A 27,747-nucleotide genomic window follows, 5' to 3' on the forward strand; every position below is an offset into this window, starting at 1 on the left:
ACCCGACTCCCCCAGAGTGTGAGGGGAGAGACCCCTAAATAAATCACCCGACTCCCCAGAGAGCGAGGGGAGAGACCCCTAAATAAATCATCCGACTCCCCAGAGAGCGAGGGGAGAGACCCCTAAATAAATCATCCGACTCCCCCAGAGAGCGAGGGGGAGAGATCCCTAAATAAATCACCCGACTCCCCGAGAGCGAGGGGGAGAGACCCCTAAATAAATCACCCGACTCCCCCAGAGTGTGAGGGGAGAGACCCCTAAATAAATCACCCGACTCCCCAGAGAGCGAGGGGGAGAGAGACCCCTAAATAAATCACCTGACTCCCCGAGAGCGAGGGGGAGAGACCCCTAAATAAATCACCCGACTCCCCGAGAGCGAGGGGGAGAGACCCCTAAATAAATCACCCGACTCCCCAGAGAGCGAGGGGGAGAGACCCCTAAATAAATCACCCGACTCCCCCAGAGAGCGAGGGGAGAGACGCCCCTAAATAAATCATCCGACTCCCCAGAGAGCGAGAGGGAGAGACCCCTAAATAAATCACCCGACTCCCCGAGAGCGAGGGGGAGAGACCCCTAAATAAATCATCCGACTCCCCAGAGAGCGAGGGGGAGAGACCCCTAAATAAATCACCCGACTCCCCGAGAGCGAGGGGGAGAGACCCCTAAATAAATCACCCGACTCCCCGAGAGCGAGGGGGCGAGACCCCTCAATAAATCACCCGACTCCCCCAGAGAGCGAGGGGAGAGACGCCCCTAAATAAATCACCCGACTCCCCGAGAGCGAGGGGGAGAGACCCCTAAATAAATCACCCGACTCCCCGAGAGCGAGGGGTGAGACCCCTAAATAAATCACCCGACTCCCCCAGAGTGTGAGGGGTGAGACCCCTAAATAAATCACCCGACTCCCCCAGAGAGCGAGGGGAGAGACGCCCCTAAATAAATCACCCGACTCCCCGAGAGCGAGGGGGAGAGACCCCTAAATAAATCACCCGACTCCCCGAGAGCGAGGGGTGAGACCCCTAAATAAATCACCCGACTCCCCCAGAGAGCGAGGGGTGAGACCCCTAAATAAATCACCCGACTCCCCGAGAGCGAGGGGAGAGAGACTCCTAAATAAATCATCCGACTCCCCCAGAGAGCGAGGGGAGAGACTCCTAAATAAATCACCCGACTCCCCCAGAGTGTGAGGGGGGAGAGACCCCTAAATAAATCACCCGACTCCCCCAGAGTGTGAGGGGGGAGAGACCCCTAAATAAATCACCCGACTCCCCCAGAGAGCGAGGGGAGAGACCCCTAAATAAATGACCCGACTCCCCCAGAGTGTGAGGGGGGAGAGACCCCTAAATAAATCACCCGACTCCCCCAGAGTGTGAGGGGGGAGAGACCCCTAAATAAATCATCCGACTCCCCCAGAGAGCGAGGGGTGAGACCCCTAAATAAATCACCCGACTCCCCCAGAGTGTGAGGGGGGAGAGACCCCTAAATAAATCACCCGACTCCCCCAGAGAGCGAGGGGGGAGAGACCCCTAAATAAATCACCCGACTCCCCCAGAGTGTGAGGGGGGAGAGACCCCTAAATAAATCATCCGACTCCCCCAGAGAGCGAGAGGGAGAGACCCCTAAATAAATCACCCGACTCCCCCAGAGAGCGAGGGGTGAGACCCCTAAATAAATCACCCGACTCCCCCAGAGTGTGAGGGGGGAGAGACCCCTAAATAAATCACCCGACTCCCCCAAAGTGTGAGGGGGAGAGACCCCTACATAAATCACCCGACTCCCCCAGAGTGTGAGGGGGAGAGACCCCTAAATAAATCACCCGACTCCCCCAGAGAGCGAGGGGGAGAGACCCCTAAATAAATCACCCGACTCCCCCAGAGTGTGAGGGGGGAGAGACCCCTAAATAAATCACCCGACTCCCCCAGAGAGCGAGAGGAGAGACCCCTAAATAAATGACCCGACTCCCCCAGAGAGCGAGGGGGAGAGACCCCTAAATAAATCACCCGACTCCCCAGAGAGCGAGGGGAGAGACCCCTAAATAAATCACCCGACTCCCCCAGAGTGTGAGGGGAGAGACGCCCCTAAATAAATCACCCGACTCCCCAGAGAGCGAGGGGAGAGACCCCTAAATAAATCACCCGACTCCCCCAGAGTGTGAGGGGAGAGACCCCTAAATAAATCACCCGACTCCCCGAGAGTGTGAGGGGGAGAGACCCCTAAATAAATCACCCGACTCCCCGAGAGCGAGGGGGAGAGACCCCTAAATAAATCACCTGACTCCCCCAGAGAGCGAGGGGGAGAGACCCCTAAATAAATCATCCGACTCCCCCAGAGAGCGAGGGGAGAGACCCCTAAATAAATCACCCGACTCCCCCAGAGTGTGAGGGGAGAGACCCCTAAATAAATCACCCGACTCCCCAGAGAGCGAGGGGAGAGACCCCTAAATAAATCATCCGACTCCCCAGAGAGCGAGGGGAGAGACCCCTAAATAAATCATCCGACTCCCCCAGAGAGCGAGGGGGAGAGACCCCTAAATAAATCACCCGACTCCCCGAGAGCGAGGGGGAGAGACCCCTAAATAAATCACCCGACTCCCCCAGAGTGTGAGGGGGGAGAGACCCCTAAATAAATCATCCGACTCCCCCAGAGAGCGAGGGGAGAGACCCCTAAATAAATCATCCGACTCCCCCAGAGAGCGAGGGGAGAGACCCCTAAATAAATCATCCGACTCCCCCAGAGAGCGAGGGGGAGAGACCCCTAAATAAATCACCCGACTCCCCCAGAGTGTGAGGGGAGAGACCCCTAAATAAATCATCCGACTCCCCCAGAGAGCGAGGGGGAGAGACCCCTAAATAAATCACCCGACTCCCCGAGAGCGAGGGGGAGAGACCCCTAAATAAATCACCCGACTCCCCCAGAGTGTGAGGGGGGAGAGACCCCTAAATAAATCATCCGACTCCCCCAGAGAGCGAGGGGAGAGACCCCTAAATAAATCATCCGACTCCCCCAGAGAGCGAGGGGAGAGACCCCTAAATAAATCATCCGACTCCCCCAGAGAGCGAGGGGGAGAGACCCCTAAATAAATCATCCGACTCCCCGAGAGCGAGGGGGAGAGACCCCTAAATAAATCACCCGACTCCCCCAGAGTGTGAGGGGAGAGACCCCTAAATAAATCACCTGACTCCCCAGAGAGCGAGGGGGAGAGACCCCTAAATAAATGACCCGACTCCCCCAGAGTGTGAGGGGAGAGACCCCTAAATAAATTACCTGACTCCCCAGAGTGTGAGGGGGAGAGACCCCTAAATAAATGACCCGACTCCCCAGAGCGAGGGGGAGAGACCCCTAAATAAATCACCTGACTCCCCCAGAGAGCGAGGGGGGAAGAGACCCCTAAATAAATCACCCGGCCCCGCGTGGTGTGAGGGGTTGTCTCTCCCCCTCCCTCATGCTCTGCGTCAGTGTTCCCTGTAATTTTTGGGGGGAGGGGTGGGGGGCAGTCTGTTCAAAATGGCGCGCCCTGGCAGTTTTTCCATTCAAAACCGGCTGTGAGGGACCTGCTGAGGGCCTCGGGGCCGCGCAGCTTAAAGAGGGTACGGGACTCTGCGTGTAGCTATGCAGATGGGGGCCGTTGGGCCTATCTGCCGCTCATCGCCTCACTGTCTGCTGTTTCCTCTCTCCAGCTGGCCTATTGCATCGTGCAATTCCTCGAGAAGGACGCAACGCTGACCGAGCCGGTGAGTACCGCAAGTCTAATGCCTTGTTCTGCTTTTTCTATTGTGGATCTTGCATAGAAGCATAGAAGATAGGAGCAGGAGTAGGCCATTTGGCCCCTCGAGCCTGCTCCGCCATTTAATGAGATCATGGCTGATCATCCAAATTCAGTACCCTGTCCCTGCCTTCTCCCCATATCCCTTGATCCCTTTAGCCTTAAGAAATATATCTGACTCCTTCTTGAATATATTTAATGAATTGGCCTCAACTGCCTTTTGTGGTAGAGAATTCCACAGGTTCACCACTCTCTAGGTGAAGAAATTCCTCCTCATCTCAGTCCTAAATGACTTACCCCTTATCCTTAGACTGTGACCCCTGGTTCTGGACTCCCCCGCCATCGGGAACATCCTTCCTGCATCTAGTCTGTCTAGTCCTGTTAGAATTTTATAAGTTTCAATGCGATCCCCTCTCATTCTTCTAAACTCTAGCAAATATAAGCCTAATCGACCCAATCTCTCTTCATACGTCATTCCTGCCAACCCAGGTATAAGTCTGGTGAATCTTCACTGCACTCCCTCCATGGCAAGAACATCCTTCCTCAGATAAGGCAACCAAAACTGCACACAATACTCAAGATGTGGTCTCACCAAGGCCCTGTGCAACTGCAGCAAGACATCCTTGTTCCTGTGCTCGAACCCTCTCGCTATGAAGGCCAACATACCATTTCCCTTCTTAACCACCTGTTGCACCTGCATGCTTACCTTCAGCGACTGGTGCACAAGGACACCCAGGTCTCGTTGCACTTCCCCTTCTCCCAATCTATTGCCGTTCAGATAATAATCTGCCTTCCTGTTTTTGCCACCAAAGTGGATAACCTCGCATTTATCCACATTATACTGCATCTGCCCAATCACCCAACCTGTCAAAATCATACTGGAGTTTCTCTGCATCCTCCTCACAGCACACACGCCCCCCCCAGCTTTGTGTCGTCTGCAAACTTGGAGATATTACATATAGTTCCATCGTCTAGATCATTAATAAATATTGTGAATAGCTGGGGTCCTAGCACCGATCCCTGCGGTACCCCACTAGTCACTGCCTGCCACAAGGAAAAAGACCCGTTTATTCCAACTCTTTGCTTCCTGTCTGCCAACCAGTTCTCTATCCAAGTCAGTACCTTACCCCCAATCCCATGTGCTTTAACTTTGCACGCCAATCTCTTATGCGGGACCTTATCGAAAGCCTTCTGAAAGTCCAAATACACCACATCCACTGGTTCTCCCTTATCTATTCTACCAGTTACATCCTCAGAAAATTCCAGTAGATTAGTCGAGCACGATTTACCTTTTGTAAATCCATGTTAACTTTGTCCGATCCTGTCACTGTTTTCCAAGTGCTCTGCTATTACATCTTTTATAATGGACTCTAGCATTTTCCCCACTACCGCTGTCAGGCCAGTCTGTAATTCCCTGTTTTCGCTCTACCACCTATTTTGAATAGTGGGGTTACATTAGCTACCCTCCAATCCATTGGAACTGTTCAGAGTCTATCGAATTTTGGAAGATGACCAGCAATGCATCTACTATTTCTAAGGCCACTTCCTTAAGTACCCTAGGATGTAGATTATCAGGCCCTGGGGATTTATTGGCCTTCAATCCCGTCAATTTCCCTAACACCATTTCCCTACAAATACTGATTTCATTCAGTTCCTCCCTCTCATTAGACCCTATGTTCCCTGACATCTCTGGGAGGTTATTGGTATCCTCCTTTGTGAAGACAGAACATAAATATAGGAAACTTTTTTTTATCCGGCACGGATGGGACCGACGTGGTGCCGGTTCATCAAAAATTCCGGATAACCGAACGCTATAGTAAAAGATAGGGAGAGCTGACAGCTCCGTATAAAGCAACAAACCCTGTTGCTTAGCAACAACTGTAGAACAATGAACACAAGTTTCAAGCGTCTCTGTAGCTTAGCAACAGCTGCAGCCACACCCTTGCGCAGCACAGATGGAAGAAGGCAAATACCAATATGAAGTAAAACCTACTCCTGAATTTTGCCGGTTAACCGAGATTTCCGGTTATTTAGGTGCCGGTAAATCGAAAGTTTCCTGTATGTATTTAATTGGTTTGCCATTTCTTTGTTCCCCATTATGAATTCCCCTGATTCTGACTGCAAGGGACCTACGCTTGACTTCACAAATCTTTTTCTCTTCACATCACATATCTATAGAAGCTTTTACAGTCAGTTTTTATGTTCCCTGAAAGCTTACTCTCATATTCTATTTTCCCCTTCTTAATTAATCCCTTTGTCCTCTTTTGCTGAATCCTAAACTGCTCCCAATCCTCAAGTTTGCTGCTTTTTCTGGCCAATTTATATGTCCTCTCCTTGGATCTTATTCTATCCCTAATTTCCCTAACTGCAGCAGCGAGTTAGCTCAGGATTTACGATATACAGCGATTGTAAGAGAGAGCGAGAGACTGGCTCTTGCTCCCGCCCTCACTCCCAGTCCGAGACCGATAGTGAGATGCCATTTAAAACAAAGCAAACCAAGAACTGGTGTTCACCAGACAAAGGTCTTTACAATTTTGAAGGGGTTCGACAGAAGTGAGATGAAGAGGGGTGGGAGGAGGCTCGTGTGGAGCATAAACACTGGCATGGACCATTTGGGCAGAATGGCCCGTTTCTGTGCCGTACACCAGTGTGCCTGTACAGAGAGGCTGTGTAAGATGTATATACAGCATTGGAGTAGTGATGTGGGTGAATGTTGGCAGCGAATAGCAGGAGCACCAGCCTGGAGCTGTTCGGCCAGGAGAGGCACGCCCGCCTGGAGCTGTTCGGCCAGGAGAGGCACGCCTGCCTGGAGCTGTTCGGCCAGGAGAGGCACGCCCACCTGGAGCTGTTCGGCCAGGAGCGGCGCTCCCACCTCGAAGTGCGCGACTAACCGAAGTGTCTTTGTTTTTGGACAGGTTCTTCGAGGGCTGCTGAAATTCTGGCCTAAAACATGTACACAGAAAGAGGTAAATGTTCCACTCACTGATGCCCGTGGCATTGCTCGCAGTTCAGGAGCGGGGATGACGGTCGTTCCACGGGGCGGGGGGTGGCGGAGGAGCTCTCACGTGGAGTCACGGCTCCTGTGCTTTTCCTTCTTTGAAACGGTAACGTCATTATAAACTCCTAATTCACCAAAGCCGTTCAAAGATGACATCTATTTTACTCTTTCTCTGTCCCGCGTGCTCTCTCTCTCTCTCTCTCTCTCTGCCCCGTGCACGCGCGCTCTCTCTCTCTGGGCCCCCGCCCTCCCCCTCTCTGGGCCCCCTCCCTGTCTCTCTCCCTTTTCCCCCCCCCCCCAACCCCCGTTTGTGGGTTCGAGTCCCACTCCAGAGACCTGAGCCCATAATCGAGGCCGACACTCCCAGTGCAGTACTGAGGGAGCGCCGCACTGTCGGAGGGACGGTACTGAGGGAGCGCCGCACTGTCGGAGGGGGCGGTACTGAGGGAGCGCCGCACTGTCGGAGGGACGGTACTGAGGGAGCGCCGCACTGTCGGAGGGGGCGGTACTGAGGGAGCGCCGCACTGTCGGAGGGGGCGGTACTGAGGGAGCGCCGCACTGTCGGAGGGGCGGTACTGAGGGAGTGTCGGAGGGGCGGTACTGAGGGAGCGCCGCACTGTCGGAGGGGCAGTACTGAGGGAGCGCTGCACTGTCGGAGGGGGCGGTACTGAGGGAGCGCCGCACTGTCGGAGGGGGCGGTACTGAGGGAGCGCCGCACTGTCGGAGGGGCAGTACTGAGGGAGCGCCGCACTGTCGGAGGGGCGGTACTGAGGGAGCGCTGCACTGTCGGAGGGGGCGGTACTGAGGGAGCGCCGCACTGTCGGAGGGGGCGGTACTGAGGGAGCGCCGCACTGTCGGAGGGGTGGTACTGAGGGAGCGCCGCACTGTCGGAGGGGGCGGTACTGAGGGAGCGCCGTACTGTCGGAGGGGCGATACTGAGGGAGCGCCGCACTGTCAGAGGGGCAGTACTGAGGGAGCGCCGCACTGTCGGAGGGGCAGTACTGAGGGAGCGCCGCACTGTCGGAGGGGCGGTACTGATGGAGCGCCGCACTGTCGGAGGGGCAGTACTGACACAGTAAAACAGTTCAACGTCCCAAGGCGCTTCACAGGAGCGATTATCAGACAAAACCTGACACTGAGCCACATAAGGAGATATTAGGGCAGGTGACCAAAAGCCTGGTCAAAGAGGTTGGTTTTAAGGATCGTCTTAAAGGAGGAGAGAGAGGTGGAGAGGTTTCGGGAGGGAATTCCAGACTTAGGGCCCAGGCAGCTGGAGGCACGGCCGCCAATGGTGAGGGATGCACCAGAATTGGAGGAGTGCAGAGATCAGAGGGTTGTAGGGCTGTAGAAGGATACAGAGATAGGGAGACGCGAGGCCATGGAGGGACTTAACACGAGGATGAGAATTTTAAATTTGAGGCATTGTCAGACCGGTCAATGTAGGCCAGCGAGCACAGGGGGTGATGGGTGAACGGGACTTGGTGCGAGTTAGGACAGGGGGTGATGGGTGAACGGGACTCGGTGCGAGTTAGGACACGGGGGCAGCGAGCACAGGGGGTGATGGGTGAACGGGACTCGGTGCGAGTTAGGACACGGGGCAGTGAGCACAGGGGGTGATGGGTGAACGGGACTCGGTGCGAGTTAGGACACGGGGCAGTGAGCACAGGGGGTGATGGGTGAACGGGACTCGGTGCGAGTTAGGACACGGGGCAGTGAGCACGGGGGGTGATGGGTGAACGGGACTCGGTGCGAGTTAGGACACGGGGCAGTGAGCACAGGGGGTGATGGGTGGACGGGACGCGGTGCGAGTTAGGACACGGGGGCAGCGAGCACAGGGGGTGATGGGTGAACGGGACTCGGTGCGAGTTAGGACACGGGGGCAGCGAGCACAGGGGGTGATGGGTGAACGGGACTCGGTGCGAGTTAGGACACGGGGCAGTGAGCACGGGGTGATGGGTGAACGGGACTCGGTGCGAGTTAGGACACGGGGCAGTGAGCACGGGGTGATGGGTGAACGGGACTCGGTGCGAGTTAGGACACGGGGCAGTGAGCACGGGGTGATGGGTGAACGGGACTCGGTGCGAGTTAGGACACGGGGCAGTGAGCACGGGGTGATGGGTGAACGGGACTCGGTGCGAGTTAGGACACGGGGCAGTGAGCACGGGGTGATGGGTGAACGGGACTCGGTGCGAGTTAGGACACGGGGCAGTGAGCACAGGGGGTGATGGGTGAACGGGACTGGGTGCGAGTTAGGACACGGGGCAGTGAGCACGGGGCGATGGGTGAACGGGACTCGGTGCGAGTTAGGACACGGGGCAGTGAGCACAGGGGGCGATGGGTGAACGGGACTCGGTGCGAGTTAGGACACGGGGCAGTGAGCACGGGGCGATGGGTGAACAGGACTCGGTGCGAGTTAGGACACGGGGCAGTGAGCACGGGGTGATGGGTGAACGGGACTCGGTGCGAGTTAGGACACGGGGCAGCGAGCACAGGGGGCGATGGGTGAACGGGACTCGGTGCGAGTTAGGACACGGGGCAGTGAGCACAGGGGGTGATGGGTGAACGGGACTCGGTGCGAGTTAGGACACGGGGCAGTGAGCACAGGGGGTGATGGGTGAACGGGACTCGGTGCGAGTTCGTACACGGGGCAGTGAGCACAGGGGGTGATGGGTGAACGGGACTTGGTGCGAGTTCGTACACGGGGCAGTGAGCACAGGGGGTGATGGGTGAACGGGACTTGGTGCGAGTTCGTACACGGGGCAGTGAGCACAGGGGGTGATGGGTGAACGGGACTCGGTGCGAGTTAGGACACGGGGCAGTGAGCACAGGGGGTGATGGGTGAATGGGATTCGGTGCGAGTTAGGACACGGGGGCAGTGAGCACAGGGAGTGATGGGTGAACGGGACTCGGTGCGAGTTAGGACACGGGGCAGTGAGCACAGGGGGTGATGGGTGAACGGGACTCGGTGCGAGTTAGGACACGGGGCAGTGAGCACAGGGGGTGATGGGTGAACGGGACTCGGTGCGAGTTAGGACACGGGGCAGTGAGCCCAGGGGGTGATGGGTGAACGGGACTCGGTGCGAGTTCGTTCACGGGGCAGTGAGCACACGGGGTGATGGGTGAACGGGACTCGGTGCGAGTTCGTACACGGGCAGCCGAGTTTTGGATGAACTCAAGTTTACAGAGGGTGGAATGTGGGAGGCCGGCCAGGAGTGTGTTGGAATAGTCGAGTCTAGAGGTAACAAAGGCATGGATGAGGGTTTCAGCAGCGGATGAGCTGAGGCAGGGGTGGAGACGGGCGATGTTACGGAGGGTGAAATAGGCGGTCTTAGTTATGGCGCGGATTTGTGGTCAGAAGCTCACTCAGAGTCAAGTATGACACCAAGGTTGCAAACAGTGTTGTTCAGCCTCAGACAGATGTTAAGGAGAGGGATGGAGTCAGTGGCTCGGGAGCGGAGTTTGTGGCAGGGACCGCTGACCACGGCCTCGGTCTTCCCAATATTTAATTGGAGAAAAATTTCTGCTCATCCAGAACTGGATGTTGGACAAGCAGTCTGACAATTTAGAGAGCATGGAGGGGTTGAGAGAAGAGGCGGTGAGGTAGAGCTGGGTGTCATCAGCGTACATGTGGAAACTGAAAGATAAGAATGGAACCAGGCGAGTGCAGTCCCACCCAGCTGGACGACGGTGGAGAGGCATTGGAGGAGGATGGAGTGGTCAACCGTGTCAAAGGCCGCAGACAGGTCGAGGAGGGATAGTTTACCGCGGTCACTGTCGGAGGATGTCCTTTGTGGCTTTGATTAGTGTGGTTTATAAACCCTGGGCAATGCAGTAGCTTTGAAGGATGCTCTCTCACCTGTTGGCATCTGGGAGCCGCGGCCTCGCTCCCACTGCTCCGCAAGCTGCGGGAGATGAAGGAAAGTGTGTTGTTGAGGTCAGGGTGTCATGGTATCTGGAGCGGGTGTGGTGGGATCGGGAGGGGGTGAGGGGGGGACCCAGTGTTGCTGGAATTCCCGATAACTGGCATTGCCTGCGAGGATGGGGTGCAGCATTCCACTCCCACCCCCCCCCCCCAAGAGAGCTGATCTGAAAATATAATCGGGAAAAACACTCTGAGAAGGGGGGTGGGGGGAGAGAGTCGGGTCATTTTGCTTTTACCCGTTCCGAGTAACAAGGTGAGGAATGAAGATGATGCAGGGGTTAGTGAAACCCGAGCACTGTCTTCAGTGTGACTCCTCCCAGTAACAGCTTGCGGAGTGGGGAGTGGGGGGCTTGTACCATCCGAGAGCCAAGAACCTCTGCCGTGCAATTCTGTGCCTCCGTTCCCAAGCTCAGCCATGTCCTCAGTCTTTCCTTTGCCGATGATTTGCAGGAGAGTCGCTCGCCACTGACTCACACTTTCCGCTGCTGCCGGTGTAAGTACATGTCGTTCCCCCCCCACACCCCCTGTCAATCTGCTTAATGCTGTAATTACTCCTGGATTTGGTGTAATGACGCTAGGGAGGGTTTGGGTGATTAGTGGCCCACTCACTGCGGTTTTCAACAGACTCTAATCCCAGCTCGCAGCAGTGATCTAACAGTGAACAGAGTCGGAAAATATTCGGAGATTATTGGGAAATCCTGGCCCTTCAGCGTGCTCTCGCTCGCATCGCCTGCTCGAGCAGCTCCCGGCCAGCCAAGCATGGACTAGCTTTTGAACGATAAGGGAGTCGAGGGGTTATGGGGAGCGGGCAGGGAAGTGGAGTTGAGGCCAAGATCAGATCAGCCATGATCTCATTGAATGGCGGAGCAGGCTCAAGGGGCCGAATGGCCGACTCCAGCTCCTATTTCTTATGTTCTTATGTATCCTGAGAGGATGTTTCCCCCTGGCTGGGGAGTCTAGAATTAGGGGGCATAGTCTCGGAATAAAGGGTCGGCCATTTAGGACTGAGATGAGGAGAAATTCCTTCACTCAGAGGGTGGTGAATCTTTGGAATTCTCTACCCCAGAGGGCTGTGGAGGCTCAGTCATTGAGTATATTCAAGACAGAGATCGATAGATTTTTAGTCACTAAGAGAACCAAGGGATATGGGGATGGTGCGGGAAGGTGGAGTTGATGTAGAAGTTCAGCCATGATCTTATTGAATGGCTCTCCCTATGTACTACACTGGGTGTATCAGCCTGGGCTCAAGTCTCTGGAGTGAGGCTCGAACCCACGACCTTCTGACTCCGAGGCGAGAGAGTGAGAGATACCCACTGGGTTATAAAGCACCATCCTCTGGCATATCACTCCAAGCGAGTCAAACTAATGGGGGAACGAGCTTCTGAAGAATCCTGAGGGGAAATGGGGGAAGAATTGGCGGAGGCCCCCAGAAATTATATCGGGGGGGTTGTCCTGAGTGTGAATGTGTGTCAGAGAGAGGTGAATGTAACACTGCCTGTAAATAAAGTGAGACAGAGTGAACCCGGGTATTTACAGAGCGGTCAGTTTAACGTCTATGGGAGGGGAAATATTTAAGTCCTTTTTTAAAAAAAAAAACATTACTAAATATCTGGATGAAGGAAAATAATTAGAGACAGCCAACAAGCAAGATTGTAAAAAGACCTTTAAACTAATAAAGTGGGACATTATAGAACCAAAAGATTAGAAAAATAGACAATTTTAGCTACGAGGAAAGATTGAGGTTGTTTTCTTTGGAACAGAGGAGGCTGAGGGGAGATTTAATTGAGGTGTATAAAATTATGAGGGACCTCGATAGAGTGGAGAGGAAGGACCTATTTCCCTTAGCAGAGAGGTCAGTAACCAGGGGGCAGAGATTTAAAGTAACTGGTTGGAGATTTAGAGGGGATTTGAGGGGAACTTTTTTCACCCAGAGGGTGGTGGGGGTCTGGAACTCACTGCCTGAAAGGTGGTAGAGGCAGAGACCCTCATCACATTTAAAAAGTTCTTGGATATTCACTTGAAGTGCCGTAACCTACATGTCTACGGACCAAGAGCGGGAAAGTGGGATTAGACTGGATAACTCTTCGTCGGCCGGCACGGACACGATGGGACGAATGGCCTCCTCCTGTGCAGTAAACGTCTATGATTCTCTGAAGGGGTAAGAGCAAAGGTCAGGGTTACAGAAAGAGATGCAGATAACAGAAGGAAGTAATAAAATCCCTGTTCAAAATGAAATCGGAGCAATAAAAATATATTAATTTGCGGTTATAACCATGTACAGAGCATCAGCAAACAAACGTGTGATAGGTCAAACAGTGTGAGAAATACACCAGTGGGGGCGTGCGGGCAGGGCGAGGACAATTCTCCAAATTGGAGTACCGTACAAGACTGCACACAGCATAAGAATTAAAACGAGGGAATTCTGATTAAAGGGTATGATGCAGTCACCATTGCAGAGTCCTGGCTGGGAGCTAAATATTCCAGGCTTTCAGGTCTTTAGAAAGGAGGACGAACAGTAATATTGATTTAAAAAAAATAACAACAGGAAACGCTGGAAATACTCAGCAGGCCAGGCAGCAGCTGTGGAGAGAGAAACAGAGTTAACGTTTCAGGTCTGGGACCCTTCATCAGAACTGGAAAAAAGCTGGAAATGGAAAGCAAGTTTAGGGGCTGGGAAAAGGGGGAGGGGATGAAAGAACAAAAGGGAAGGTCAGAGATAGGATAGAAAGCAGGAGAGATTAAGAGACATTGAGAGACATTAAGAGATATTCAAGGCGAGAGGAGGTGGTAACGGGACAGGTTAAGAAACAAAGGATGGCTCTAGATGAAGTGTGAATTGCACTGGCAGAGTGAAGGACAGCTGCCCTGTGGGAGGGAAGAAAAAAGGGCCAGATTTAAAAAATATATGTGACAGGGGCCGAGGTTATGATCTGAAATTGTTGAACTCTATGTTCAGTCCACAGGGCTGTAGAGTGCCTAATCGGAAGATGAGGTGCTGTTCCTCGAGCTTATTCATAACCTCAGTGAGAGGGGGAGCAGGCAGTGGGTAGAACCAGGGAACAGCAAAAGGTGCAAGACTCTGGGGGAGTTGTCCACAGACCTCCTGTGGGTGGTGACGTAATGGAGAGATGTATATAGATACAGAGATCAGTGAAGTATGTAGCACCTAGATTGGGTGAAGCAGAACGCAGTTCATTCCTAGAATGTACGCGGGACAGTTTTCTGCAGCAATATATAGAAAGACTTGCATTTATATAGCGCCTTTCACCACCTCGGGACGTCCCAAAATGCTTTACAGCCAATGAAGTGTAGTCACTGTTATAATGTGTGAAAATATGTTTTAAAACCAACAAGGGAACAGGCTAGACTGGGTTTAGTGACGAGTACTGAATCAGAGTTAAACAAATTGACGGTAAGGGAGCATCTTGTGAATAGTGACCATAATATTGGATTTACTCACCAGTTCCCTGGCCACTGTCTGAGGCTGAAGCAGATCGTTCGCAGCCTTGGCGTCTTATTTGACCCCAAGCTGAGCTTCCGACCCCATATCCTCGCCATCACCAAGACCACCTACCTCCCCCCACTGTGACATCGCCCGTCTCCGCCCCTGCCTCAGCCCATCCACTGCTGAACCCTCATGCCTTTGTTACCTCTGGACTTAACTATTCCAACGCTCCCCTGACCAGCCTCTCTCATTCCACCCACCCCGTCGACTTGAGTTCATCCAAAACTCGGCTGCCCCCGTGTCCTAACTCGCACCGAGTCCCGTTCACCCATCACCCCCTGTGCTCACTGCCCCGTGTCCTAACTCGCACCGAGTCCCGTTCACCCATCACCCCCTGTGCTCACTGCCCCGTGTCCTAACTCGCACCGAGTCCCGTTCACCCATCACCCCCTGTGCTCACTGCCCCGTGTCCTAACTCGCACCAAGTCCCGTTCACCCATCACCCCCTGTGCTCACTGCCCCGTGTCCTAACTCGCACCGAGTCCCGTTCACCCATCACCCCCTGTGCTCACTGCCCCGTGTCCTAACTCGCACCGAGTCCCGTTCACCCATCACCCCCTGTGCTCACTGCCCCGTGTCCTAACTCGCACCGAGTCCCGTTCACCCATCACCCCCTGTGCTCACTGCCCTGTGTCCTAACTCGCACCGAGTCCCGTTCACCCATCACCCCCTGTGCTCACTGCCCCGTGTCCTAACTCGCACCGAGTCCCGTTCACCCATCACCCCCTGTGCTCACTGCCCCCGTGTCCTAACTCGCACCGAGTCCCATTCACCCATCACCCCCTGTGCTCACTGCCCCGTGTCCTAACTCACACCGAGTCCCGTTCACCCATCACCCCCTGTGCTCACTGCCCCGTGTCCTAACTCGCACCAAGTCCCGTTCACCCATCACCCCCTGTGCTCACTGCCCCGTGTCCTAACTCGCACCGAGTCCCGTTCACCCATCACCCCCTGTGCTCGCTGCCCTGTGTCCTAACTCACACCGAGTCCCGTTCACCCATCACCCCCTGTGCTCACTGCCCCGTGTCCTAACTCACACCGAGTCCCGTTCACCCATCACCCCCTGTGCTCACTGCCCCCGTGTCCTAACTCGCACCGAGTCCCATTCACCCATCACCCCCTGTGCTCACTGCCCCGTGTCCTAACTCGCACCAAGTCCCGTTCACCCATCACCCCCTGTGCTCGCTGCCCCGTGTCCTAACTCGCACCGAGTCCCGTTCACCCATCGCCCCCTGTGCTCACTGCCCCGTGTCCTAACTCACACCGAGTCCCGTTCACCCATCACCCCCTGTGCTCACTGCCCCGTGTCCTAACTCGCACCGAGTCCCGTTCACCCATCACCCACTGTGCTCACTGCCCCGTGTCCTAACTCACACCAAGTCCCGTTCACCCATCACCCCCTGTGCTCACTGCCCTGTGTCCTAACTCACACCGAGTCCCGTTCACCCATCACCCCCTGTGCTCACTGCCCCGTGTCCTAACTCACACCGAGTCCCGTTCACCCATCACCCCCTGTGCTCACTGCCCCCGTGTCCTAACTCGCACCGAGTCCCGTTCACCCATCACCCCCTGTGCTCACTGCCCCCGTGTCCTAACTCGCACCGAGTCCCATTCACCCATCACCCCCTGTGCTCACTGCCCCCGTGTCCTAACTCGCACCGAGTCCCATTCACCCATCACCCCCTGTGCTCGCTGACCGACACTGGCTCCCGGTCCGGCAACGCCTCGATTTTAAAATTCTCATCCTTGTTTTCAAATCCCTCCATGGCCCTCGCCCCCCCTCCCTATCTCTGTAATCTCCTCCAGCCCCACAACCCCCCGAGATCTCTGCGCTCCTCCAATTCTGGCCTCTTGAGCGTCCCCTGATTTTAATCGCTCCACCATTGGCGGCCGTGCCTTCAGCTGCCTGGGCCCTAAGCTCTGGAATTCCCTCCCTAAACCTCTCCGCCTCTCCTCCTTTAAGATGCCCCTTAAATCCGACCTCTCTGACCAAGCTTTTGTTCACCTGTCCTAATATCTCCTTATGAGGCTCGGTGTCAAATTTTGTTTGTAAAATCGCTCCTGTGAAGCACATTGTGGCGTTTTACTAGGTTAAAGGCGCTATATAAATACAAGTTAAGTTTGAGAGGGGATGAGAGAGACACAAACCAAGAAAGGGCAAATTTCGAAGGGATGAGAAATAATTTGACGGCAGTAAACTGGGCTGAGCTGTTAATGGGTTAATAAACAGTATTCTAAAGAGTTTTTGGCACAATACAAAACCAGTACATGCCCCTAAAGGGCAAAGGTTCCACTTGTGTAGCTAAGCAACCCTGGTCACCAAACGAGGTAAGAGACAGTATCAAGCTAAAAGAAAAGGCACGGTGGCATAGTGGTTAGCACTGTTGCCTCACAGCGCCAGAGACCCGGGTTCAAATCCGGCCTCGGGTGACTGTCTGTGTGGAGTTTGCACATTCACAGATCACAGAATCACAGAAACCCCACAGTGCAGATAGAGGCCATTTCGGCCCATCGAGCCTGCACCGACACATATCCCACCCGATCCCCGTAACCCCTACACCAACACATATCCCACCCTATCCCCGTAACCCCACGTATTTAATCCCCCTAACACTAAGGGTCAATTTATCATAGCCAATCAACCTAACCCGCACATCTTTGGACTGTGGGAGGAAACCGGAGCACCCGGAGGAAACCCACGCAAACACGGGGAGAATGTGCAAACTCCACACAGACAGTCGCCCGAGGCCGGATTCGAACCCGGGTCCCTGGCGCTGTGAGGCAACAGTGCTAACCACTATGCCACCGTGCTGCCCATTCTCCCTGTGTTTGCGTGGGTTTCCTCCGGGTGCTCCGGTTTCCTCCCACAGTCCAAAGATGTGCAGGTTAGGTTGATTTGGGTTGATTTGGCTATGATAAATTGACCCTTAGTGTTAGGGGATTAAATATACGTGGGGTTACGGGGATAGGGTGGGATATGTGTCGGTGCAGGCTCGATGGGCCGAAATGACCTCTATCTGCACTGTGAGGATTCTGTGATTCTGTGATTGAAAAGCAAAGAAAAGTGGAAATCCAGTGGAATATAAGAGTATAAAGACGTCTTACTACAATTATACAGGGCCCTGGTGAGACCACACCTGGAGTATTGTGCACAGTTTTGGTCTCCTTACCTAAGGAAGGATACACTTGCCATAGAGGGAGTGCAACGAAGGTTCACCAGGCTGGTTCCTGGGATGGGGGGATTGTCCTATGAGGAGAGATTGAGTAGACTAGACCTATAATCTTGAGAGTTTAGAAGAATGAGAGGTGATCTCATTGAAACATATAAAATTCTTACAGGGTAGATGCAGGGAGGATGTTTCCCCCTGGCTAGGGAGTCTAGAACCAGGGGTCACAGTCTCAGAATAAGGGGTCGGCCATTCAGGACTGCGATGAGGAGGAATTTCTTCACTCGGAGGGTGGTGAATCTTTGGAATTCTCTACCCCAGAGGGCTGTGGAGGCTCAGTCGTTGAGTATATTCAAGACAGAGATGGATAGATTTTTGGATATTAAGGGAATCGAGGGATATGGGGATAGTGCGGGAAAGTGGAGATGAGGTCGAAGATCAGCCATGATCTCATTGAATGGCGGAGCAGGCTCGAGGGGCCAAATGGCCAACTCCTGCTCCTATTTCTCATGTTCTTATGGACTGGGAGAGCTGTAAGAAGATACAAAGAAAGTAATGAGGATACAAAAGGGGAATATGATTCGAAACTTGCAAGTGTCCTCAAAGCTAACAGTGAAAGTTTTTAATAAATCTGTTGAGAAAGACAGACTTGCATTTCTACAGCGCCTTGCACGACCACCGGACGTCCCAAAGTGCTTTACAGCAATGAAGTACTTTTTCAAATGTAGTCACTGTTTTAATGTGGCAGCCGATTTGCGCACAGCAAGATCCCACAAACAGCAGTGAGATAATGACCAGATCATCTCTTTCCGCACAAGAGAACTCCCCTGCTCTTCAAAATAGTGCCATAGGATCTTTTATGTCCACCGGAGGGAGCAGACGGGGCCTGGGTTTAACGTCTCGTCCGAAAACGGCACCTCCGACAGTGCGGCGCTCCCTCAGTACTGCTCCTCCGACAGTGCGGCGCTCCCTCAGTACTGCCCCTCCGACAGTGCGGCGCTCCCTCAGTACTGCCCCTCCGACAGTGCGGCGCTCCCTCAGTACTGCCCCTCCGACAGTGCGGCGCTCCCTCAGTACTGCCCCTCCGACAGTGCGGCGCTCCCTCAGTACTGCCCCTCCGACAGTGCGGCGCTCCCTCAGTACCGCTCCTCCGACAGTGCGGCGCTCCCTCAGTACTGCTCCTCCGACAGTGCGGCGCTCCCTCAGTACCGCCCCTCCGACAGTGCGGCGCTCCCTCAGTACCGCCCCTCCGACAGTGCGGCGCTCCCTCAGTACTGGCACTGGGAGTGTCGGCCTGGATTTTTGTGCTCAAGTCCCTGGAGTGATATGGGGGAATGTGGGACCATTTAAGGCAGATGCAGGTGAGACGATAAGGAAATGGCAGACTTGATAAATGAGCACTTTGTACATTTAAGATAATCGGCAAAATAACCAGAGGGGCAATGAGATTTTTTTTTTTTACACAGTGAGTTATTATGATCTGGAATGCGCTGCCTGAAAGGGTGGTGGAAGCAGATTCAGTAGTAACTTTCAAAAAGGAATTGGATAAATACTTGAAACGGAAAAAATTGCAGGGCTACGGGGAAAGAGCAGGGGGGAGTGGGACTAATTGAAGAGCTCTTTCAAAGAGGCTGTGCTGTATCCATTTTTTTTAAATACCCTTTTTCATAGTGGTGGAAGAGGACCAGACACTAACGGTACCTAAAGATAAGTTAAGGGGAGGAACTTAGTGGATTTAAAATATAAGTTTTTTTTAAATGTTAATGGAAAAAATAATAGGGTGTCAGATAGACAAACCTCGAGGATCTGATGGTTTCCAATCCAGTCTATTAAAAGAAATAGGTGAGGTAAATTGCGGGTGTGTTAGTCATAATTTTCCAGAGCTGTAGAGATCGCACTGTTGGATTGGAAAATTGCAAATGTCACTCCGTTACTTACAAAGGGAGGGAGGGAGGGTGTAACCAGGAGCCTGCAGACCTGTTAATTCAACGGCAGCTGTGGGGGAAGTTGCTGTAATATATCACCAGGGACTGAACGAGAGAGCGCTCGGGCAGGTATGAGCTGATCAGGGAGTCGGCGTGGGTTTGTGAAGGGTAAGTCACATCTGACTAATGCAGTTGAATTTTTTCCTGAGATCATTACCAAACAGGGCGGACAGGGGAGCGTCTATGGATGTTGCCTGCATGGACTTCCCGAAGGCATTTGATAAGGTTCCGCACAAGAGATTATTAGCAAAGAATGAGAGCGCTCGGAATTGGTGATAAAATTGTGACATAGAAAAATAGGAGCAGGAGTCGGCCATTCGGCCCTTCAAGCCTGCTCCGCCATTCAATATGATCATGGCTGATCCTCTATCTCAATACCATATTCCCGCTCTCTCCCCATACCTCTTGATGCCTTTTGTGTCTAGAAATCTATCTATCTCCTTCTTAAATATATTCAGTGACTTGGCCTCCACAGCCTCCTGTGGTAAAGAATTCCACAGGTTCACCACCCTCTGAGTGAAGAAATTTCTCCTCATCTCAGTCCTAAATGTCCTACCCCGTATCCCGAGACTGTGACCCCTCGTTCTAGACCCCCCCCAGCCAGGGGAAACGTCCTCCCTGCAACCAGTCTGTCTAGCCCTGTCCCAGGATTTTATACGTTTCAATGAGATCCCCTCTCATTCTTCTAAACTCTAGTGAATACAGGCCTAGTCGACCCAATCGCTCCTGGATCGGTAATTGTGGGGATAAAGGGAATGTTCCCTGATTGGAGGGATATGACTAGTGGTGTCCCCCAGCGGGGTCTGTGCTGGGGCCTCAGCTTTGCACCATATTTAGCAATGACTTTGATGAAGAAGAGAGTTGCCTATGCAAGTTTGCAGACGGCACCAAGTTTAGGAGGGCCCGGTAAGTCGTGCAGTTGGGAGCAGGGAGTCACAAAGGAACACCGACAGAACTGTGGCAGATGGAGTTCAGCGCGGGCAAGTGTGAGGTCACCTACCTTGGATCTGAGAAAGACAGATCGGAATATTTTCTCGTGACTAGAGACTAGCAACTGTGGAGGAGCAGAGGGATTTGAGCGTCCGTGTGCACAAATCGCCAAAACCTCGTGGACAGGCACAAAAATGATCAAAAGGACTATGGAATGTTGGCCTTTATCTCGAGGGAGCTGGAACACAAAGGGGAGGAAGTGATGCTTCAGTTGTCCAGGGGCCTTGGTCAGACCCCATCTGGAGTGACTGCGTTCAGTCCTGGGCTCCGCGCCTCGGGAAGGATATACTGGCCTCGGAGAGGGTGCAGCGCAGATTCACCAGAATGATACCCGGGGGCTTAAAGGGTTAAATTAGGAGGCCAGGTTGCACAGACTGGGCTTGTATTCCCTGGAGTTTAGGAGATTAAGGGGCGATCTGATCGAGGTGTTTAAGATGATTCAATAAATTCGATAGAGAAACTATTTCCTCTGGCGGGGGGAGTCCAGAACGTGGGGGCACAACATTAAAATTAGAGCCAGGCCGTTCAGGCGGGGGGTTTTAGGAAGCACTTCTTCACACAAAGGGTGGTGAAAATCTGGAAAACTCTCCCCCCAGCGCCACAAAAAAAAGCTGTTGAGGCTGGAGGTCAATTAGAAACATAGAAGATAGGAGCAGGAGTAGGCCATTCGGCCCTTCTAGCCTGCTCTGCCATTCAACGAGATCATGGCTGATCATCCAAACCCTAGCACCCGGTCCCTACACAGACAGCCATCCCACCCAAGCCCTATCCCCGTAACCCCGTAACCCCACGTATTTAATCCCCCCTAACACTAAGGGCCAATTTTTATCATGGCCAATCAACCTAACCCGCACATCTTTGGACTGGGAGGAAACCGGAGCACCCGGAGGAAACCCACGCAAACACAGGGAGAATGTGCAAACTCCACACAGACAGTCACCCGAGGCCGGATTTGAACCCGGGTCCCTGGCGCTGTGAGGCAACAGTGCTAACCACTATGCCACCGTGCTGGAGCTTTCTCTTGAGATCAGTTGATTTTTGTCGGGTAAGGGTATTAAGAGATATGCAGCAAAGGCGGGGAAATGGGAGTTGAGGTGCAGAACAGTCATGATCTAATTGAATGGCGGAGCCGACTGGAAGAGCTGAATGGCCTCCTCCTGTTCCTGTGGTCTGACACCGATTTCACAAAGCAAGCTTAGTGCTTGACAAACCTGATGAGAGTACATTCGGAGGTAACAGATGTGGGGGAATTGCGGTGGATGTGGTGGTCATGGACTTTCCAAAAGTCTTCAACAAGGGACCACACGGGAGACTGCTGGCGAAGGTTACGGGGTGTGGGGAGGTTAGCAAACTGGATTCGGGAATGGTTAGAAGGGAGGAAACGGAGAGCAGGAGTTACTACGGGCTGTCTCAGTGGTTGGAGTGGGTAAAGGTTCACTCGTCTTCACTGTGTACATCAATGATTTGGATATAGAGCTAGAGGGAGTGGTGTAAAAATGTACAGATGACATTGAACTATAGGCTCTGTTATTTCACTGTTCTATTATCATCACCAAATCGTTTTAACATTAATCAGTCATTTAACCCACCCCCAACCTGCAAACATCTTAACATCTTGCTCATTCCGATGACTTAATTGTTTTACTGTTCCCCTTCCTCCCCAGGTGATGTTTCTGGGTGAGCTCGAGGAGATTCTGGATGTTATCGAACCCTCCCAGTTTGTGAAGATTCAGGAAACACTGTTCAAGCGAATAGCGAAATGCATCTCCAGTCCTCATTTCCAGGTCGGTGTTCGTGTCTGTAGTGTGCCCCCTTTTTTTCTCTCTCTCTCGCGCTGTTGTTCTTTAGCGCTCCCTCTGCCTCGCGCGCGCTCGCCCCCACCCCTCCTCTCTGGAGATCACTAGCTCCTGCCCTCCCCCTGTCTCTCGCGCTGCCCCCCCCCCCCTCGTGCTCCCCCCATCTCATGGAGGGGGTGACCGTGGAACTGCATCGCAGTGCTTGGGGAGGGATGGAGGAGAAGGGATCGTGAAGGGCTGACCCGTGGTGGTGGTGCTGATGTCTGCGGTATTCTGTGCAGGTGGCGGAGCGAGCGTTGTATTTCTGGAACAACGAGTACATCCTGAGTCTGATTGAAGAGAACTGCCAGGGGATCCTCCCCATCATGTTCGGGACTTTATACCGAGTCTCCAAAGAGCACTGGAATCAGTGAGTACCAACAACAGCCATCATCACGCTCCCGGGGACCCCTGTAAATACTGACACGCTCCCGGGGACCCCTGTAAATACTGACACGCTCCCGGGGACCCCTGTAAATACGGACACACTCCCGGGAACCCCCTCTAAATACTGACACACTCCCGGGGACCCCCTGTAAATACTGACACACTCCCGGGGACTCCCTGTAAATACTGACACACTCCCGGGGACCCCCTCTAAATACTGACACGCTCCGGGGGACTCCCTGTAACACACTCCCGGGAACTCCCTGTAAATACGGAGACACTCCCCGGGACTCCCTGTAAATACTGACACACTCCCGGGGACTCCCTGTAAATACGGACACACTCCCGGGAACCCCCTCTAAATATGGACACACTCCCGGGGACTCCCTGTAAATACTGACACGCTCCCGGGGACCCCTGTAAATACGGAGACATTCCCCGGGACTCCCTGTAAATACGGACACACTCCCGGGAACCCCCTCTAAATACTGACACGCTCCGGGGGACTCCCTGTAAATACTGACACACTCCCGGGAACTCCCTGTAAATACGGAGACATTCCCCGGGACTCCCTGTAAATACGGACACACTCCCGGGGACCCCCTGTAAATACTGACACACTCCCGGGGACCCCCTGTAAATACTGACACACTCCCGGGGACCCACCCTGTAAATACAGACACACACCCGGGGACCCCCCCCTGTAAATACGGACACACTCCCGGGGACTCCCTGTAAATATGGACACACTCCCGGGGACTCCCTGTAAATATGGACACACTCCTGGGGACTCCCTGTAAATACTGACACACTCCCGGGGACTCCCTGTAAATACTGACACACTCCCGGGGACCCACCTGTAAATACTGACACACTCCTGGGGACTCCCTGTAAATACTGACACACTCCTGGGGACTCCCTGTAAATACTGACACACTCCCGGGGACTCCCTGTAAATATGGATACACTCCCGGGGACCCACCTGTAAATACTGACACGCTCCCGGGGAAGCCCTGTAAATATGGATACACTCCCGGGGACCCCCTCTAAATACTGACACACTCCTGGGGACCCCCTGTAAATACGGACACACTCCCCGGGGCCCCCCTGTAAACAAGAACACACTCCCCGGGACCCACTGTAAATACGGACACACTCCCGGGGACCCACTGTAAATACGGACACACTCCCGGAGACCCAATGTAAATACGGACACACTCCCGGGGACTCCCTGTAAATACGGACGCACTCCCGGGGTCCCTTTAAATACTGACACACTCCCCGGGGACTCCCTGTAAATACTGACACACTCCCCGGCACTCTCTGTAAATACTGACACACTCCCCGGGGCCCCCTGTAATTACTGACACATTCCCAGGGAGCCCCTGTAAATACTGACACACTCCCGGGGTCCCACTGTAAATACTGACGCACTCCCGGGGACCCCCTGTAAATACTGACGCACTCCTGGGGACCCCCTGTAAATACTGACGCACTCCCGGGGTCCCCCTGTACATACTGACACACTCCCGGGGACTCCCTGTAAATACCGACACTCTTCCCGGGGACCCCCTGTAAATACTGACACACTCCCCGGGGACTCCCTGTAAATACTGACACACTCCCGGGGACACCTGTAAATACTGACACACTCCCAGGGACACCTGTAAATACTGACACACTCCCGGGGACCCCCTGTAACTACTGACACACTCCCGGGGACCCTTGTAAATACTGACACACTCCAGTGGGACACACTGTAAATATTGACACACTCCCGGGGACCCCCCCCCCCCCCCCGACCGATGCTGACACACTATCGTACACTCCCATACGAGGCCGCTATCTGGCGTGTACACTGTGACATTGGGTGTGGGGGCAGTAGCCCTAGCTGCGAGCTTGCAGTGAGCTGGAGTGCTGACTCAACGTGATTTCTCTCCACAGGACAATCGTCTCCCTCATCTACAATGTGCTGAAAACCTTCATGGAGATGAACAGCACGCTCTTCGATGAGCTGACAGCCTCCTACAAAGTAGACAGACAGCGGTATGAGCGACCCTGCTATTGGTTGTATTATTTCGGGGCGTGGGACCAGGAGTCTCGGCATCAAGGGGGTCAGAGGTCGTAGATAGACCATGATGGTCAATATTGGGGAATGCCCGTAACATGGTCGTGTAACAAGTAAACTCTGTCTCTCTCTATTGGCCTTTATTGCAAGGGGGTTGGAGTTTAAGAGTAAGGAAGTCTTGCTACAATTGTACAGGGCCTTGGTGAGACCACACCTGGAGTACTGTGCACAGTTTTGGTCTCCTTATCTAAGGAAGGATATACTTGCCTTGGAGGCGGTGCAACGAAGGTTCACTAGATTGATTCCTGGGATGAGAGGGCTGTCCTATGATGAGAGATTGAGTAGATTGGGCCGATACTCTCTGGAGTTTAGAAGAATGAGAGGTGATCTCATTGAAACATACAAGATTCTGAGGGGGATTGACAGGGTAGATGCTGAGAGGATGTTTCCCCCTGGCTGGAGTGTCTAGAACCAGGGGTCACAGTCTTAGGATAAGGGGTCGGCCATTTAGGACTGAGAGGAGGAGGAATTTCTTCACTCAGGGTGGTGAATCTTTGGAATTCTCTACCCCAGAGGGCTGTGGAGGCTCAGTCTTTGAGTATATTCAAGGCCGAGATCGATAGATTTTTGGACTCTAGGGGAATCGAGGGATATGGGGATCGGGCAGGAAAGTGGAGTTGAGGTCGATGATCAGCCATATTATTGAATGGCGGAGCAGGCTCGAGGGGCCGAATGGCTGACTCCTGCTCCTATTTCTTATGTTCTTATGTTCACTCTGTCTCCGCCCCTCTCCCCCCACAACAAGCTGCTCTATATTATGATGACACGGGCCGGGAGACCAACATTTGGCCTTTTTCTGTCTTCGCAGGGAGATCAAGAAGGAGCGGGAGAGGGAGGAGCTGTGGAGGAAGCTGGACGACCTGCAGCTGAGGAAGATGAAGAGTTTGGAAGACCTGGAGGAATTATCCAATGGTCAGAACCTCCACTGCCCCGACTAGCTGCCAAGTGCCAAATAGAAACCGCAGGCATAGCGCCCACCCCCTCCCTCCCCAAAAACCCCCCACCAGTTAGCCCCCCTCCCCCCACACTCCTCACGGATACAGTGCAAACGAGCTGTCTAGTGACAGCGGGTGATGTTACAGACTTTGCTGCCGACATGTCCGTAGAATCTTCGTTAAATGTCTAGATGGCACGCTCCCTGGAGAAGTAACAAAGTTCTCGGGGAGGAAATGTATTTTAAAACTGCCTAAAACATTAACTTGAAACATTTATCTAGTAGAATGCTCCTTACAGAATGTTAACCTGTGTCTCGGTCTTCACACCCTCTTGCCGTGTTTCCCCTCTTTCCCGCCCCCCCCCACCCCATTCCCCCCCAATTGATGTAACGAAGAAAATAAACCCCTTTTTATGCCGTGTTCATTGGGGTTGAACAGAATCGCGGGTCTCATTGCAGTCGACAGCTCTCGGAACCCACCTCCCGCGGGCTGCGCGCGCACGCTCTCCCACGCGCGCAGTGCTCCCGCCTTGTACATATTAACGGGAAAGGGGGCTTTCAAAACGAGGAAGTGGCCTGAGGTTCCGGCTCTGTCCAGGGTCCGGGGTTGACCCGGGGGTCGGAATCCCCACACCGCAGTCTCTCCCGGGGTGGGCGGGCGAGCGGGCAAATTCAGACCGTGCGCAGAGGCCCAACACTCAAGTTCTCTGATCGCGAAAGGGTGGCAGCGCCCCCCCCCAATCTTTTCCCCCGGGGCTGGTCGATCCCCTAAAGGCGGGGAGGAGACAATTTAAAGACTGGGCTCCTCGGGTGGCTGGTGGCAGACTGACGGGGAGTGGGTGCCTGTGAAACCGGTGCCCTCTTCCCTTACCCTCCAGGTGGTGGGGGTTGGTGGGCATGTCCTGTGCCTGCCCAGATGGGGCAGTGCCCGGTAAACCCCGCTGGGGAGGGGTGGGGGGGGAAACGAGAGGGGAACACTGCGCGAGGCGGGGAGATACCCAGACTCGGGCACACTGGCAGCCAGTGGGCTTCTCGATCTGGGATCCTAGTTAACCCCCTCCCCACTCTGTGAGCAGGCTTGTAGTGACGACTTAATTCGGACGGTGTTCAAGGGGCAGCAGGATCTCGGAGCCCCTTCACTCGCGTCCTGTCACATCCGTCAGACTCAACGTTGCCTCATTAACTGGTGTCTAGCGGTCTTTATCTCTAGTCAGGACCTCCGCTTGGCTGTTGACATCAGTAACTCTATTTACTGCTCCCCTCCCTCCAACAGCCTGCCCCCCCACACCACCACCCCCCCCCCCCCCAAAAACCCGGCCACCTCTCCCTGAACGGATAGTTTGGATCTTGAGAAATCCGAGGGGATTTGCAAAGTCGCACTCCGCCCCCTTCCCCGGTATGGATTTGGGGTGCAGGTGAGGTTGAGGGGAGGGGCACGGGACACGGGATATCTGGCTGCTGGACTCTGCAAAAAGCTCCTGACCTTACGCAGTACAGATCAAGGAGCAGAGCACCTTGCGAGGTGACCTCCAGCCCAGCCTGCAGAGGGCATTGGTCAGTGTCTCTGGGAGATGGCCTGGGTGGTGGGGGGGGTGGGGTGGGTGGAAGCTGTCATTCGACCGGGTGTCTGAACCCCTCACCGCTGCTGTTTGAGGCTGAATTACAGTGAGGGCGGCGGGCCGGGTCTGACTGTAATTAACTCCCATTATTAACCCTTCGGCGCCTCCCCAGGGCCTGTGTCAGACCTTCACACCGCTCCTGAACTCCAGGAACCGGGGCTCTGATCAAATAGAAGGCAAAAGACCCAAGAGTGACAGAAAACGCTGGAGCTTGCCAAAGGCGCCCGCTCCCCTCTGCGAGAGGTGTGTGTGTGTGGTGTGTGTGTGTGTGTGCGTGTAACCCCGGGGGTAGGAGACACTCGGCTTCTGATTCCTTCTCCGTTCTCGCCGTCTCTCTTCCCGCCCGCCAGCGGGGGTCTAACTCAATGAACCCCAGATTCCCATCGCTATTGGAACTGTGGGGGGGGGGTGCTCAGTCACCCCCCCCGCCGACCCTCTGCCTCTGCTCTTTGATCCCCCGTCCCCTAACCCAGCCCCTCAGGCTACAGACTAACGACCAGCGAGGGAGGGGGAG

At 54.0% G+C, this 27,747-nt stretch overlaps 1 protein-coding gene across 1 annotated transcript; it reads left to right on the forward strand.

The window, feature by feature from the left end:
* The first annotated feature begins 3,630 nt into the window (after window positions 1–3,630).
* LOC147092808 (serine/threonine-protein phosphatase 2A 56 kDa regulatory subunit epsilon isoform-like) lies at window positions 3,631–27,747 on the forward strand. The gene is made up of 6 exons (XM_085976068.1): window positions 3,631–3,731; window positions 6,679–6,729; window positions 21,995–22,114; window positions 22,408–22,535; window positions 24,497–24,598; window positions 25,489–27,747. The coding sequence occupies exons 3-6, from the start codon at window positions 21,998–22,000 to the stop codon at window positions 25,616–25,618; spliced, it is 477 nt and encodes a 158-aa protein (XP_085832194.1). The 5' UTR covers window positions 3,631–3,731; window positions 6,679–6,729; window positions 21,995–21,997; the 3' UTR covers window positions 25,619–27,747.

The sequence above is a fragment of the Somniosus microcephalus genome, unplaced genomic scaffold (genome assembly GCF_052327205.1).
Source record: "Somniosus microcephalus isolate GS21.2 unplaced genomic scaffold, FLI_Smic_1.0 unresolved_chr2, whole genome shotgun sequence".
In the NCBI taxonomy this organism is placed as follows: Eukaryota; Metazoa; Chordata; class Chondrichthyes; order Squaliformes; family Somniosidae; genus Somniosus; species Somniosus microcephalus.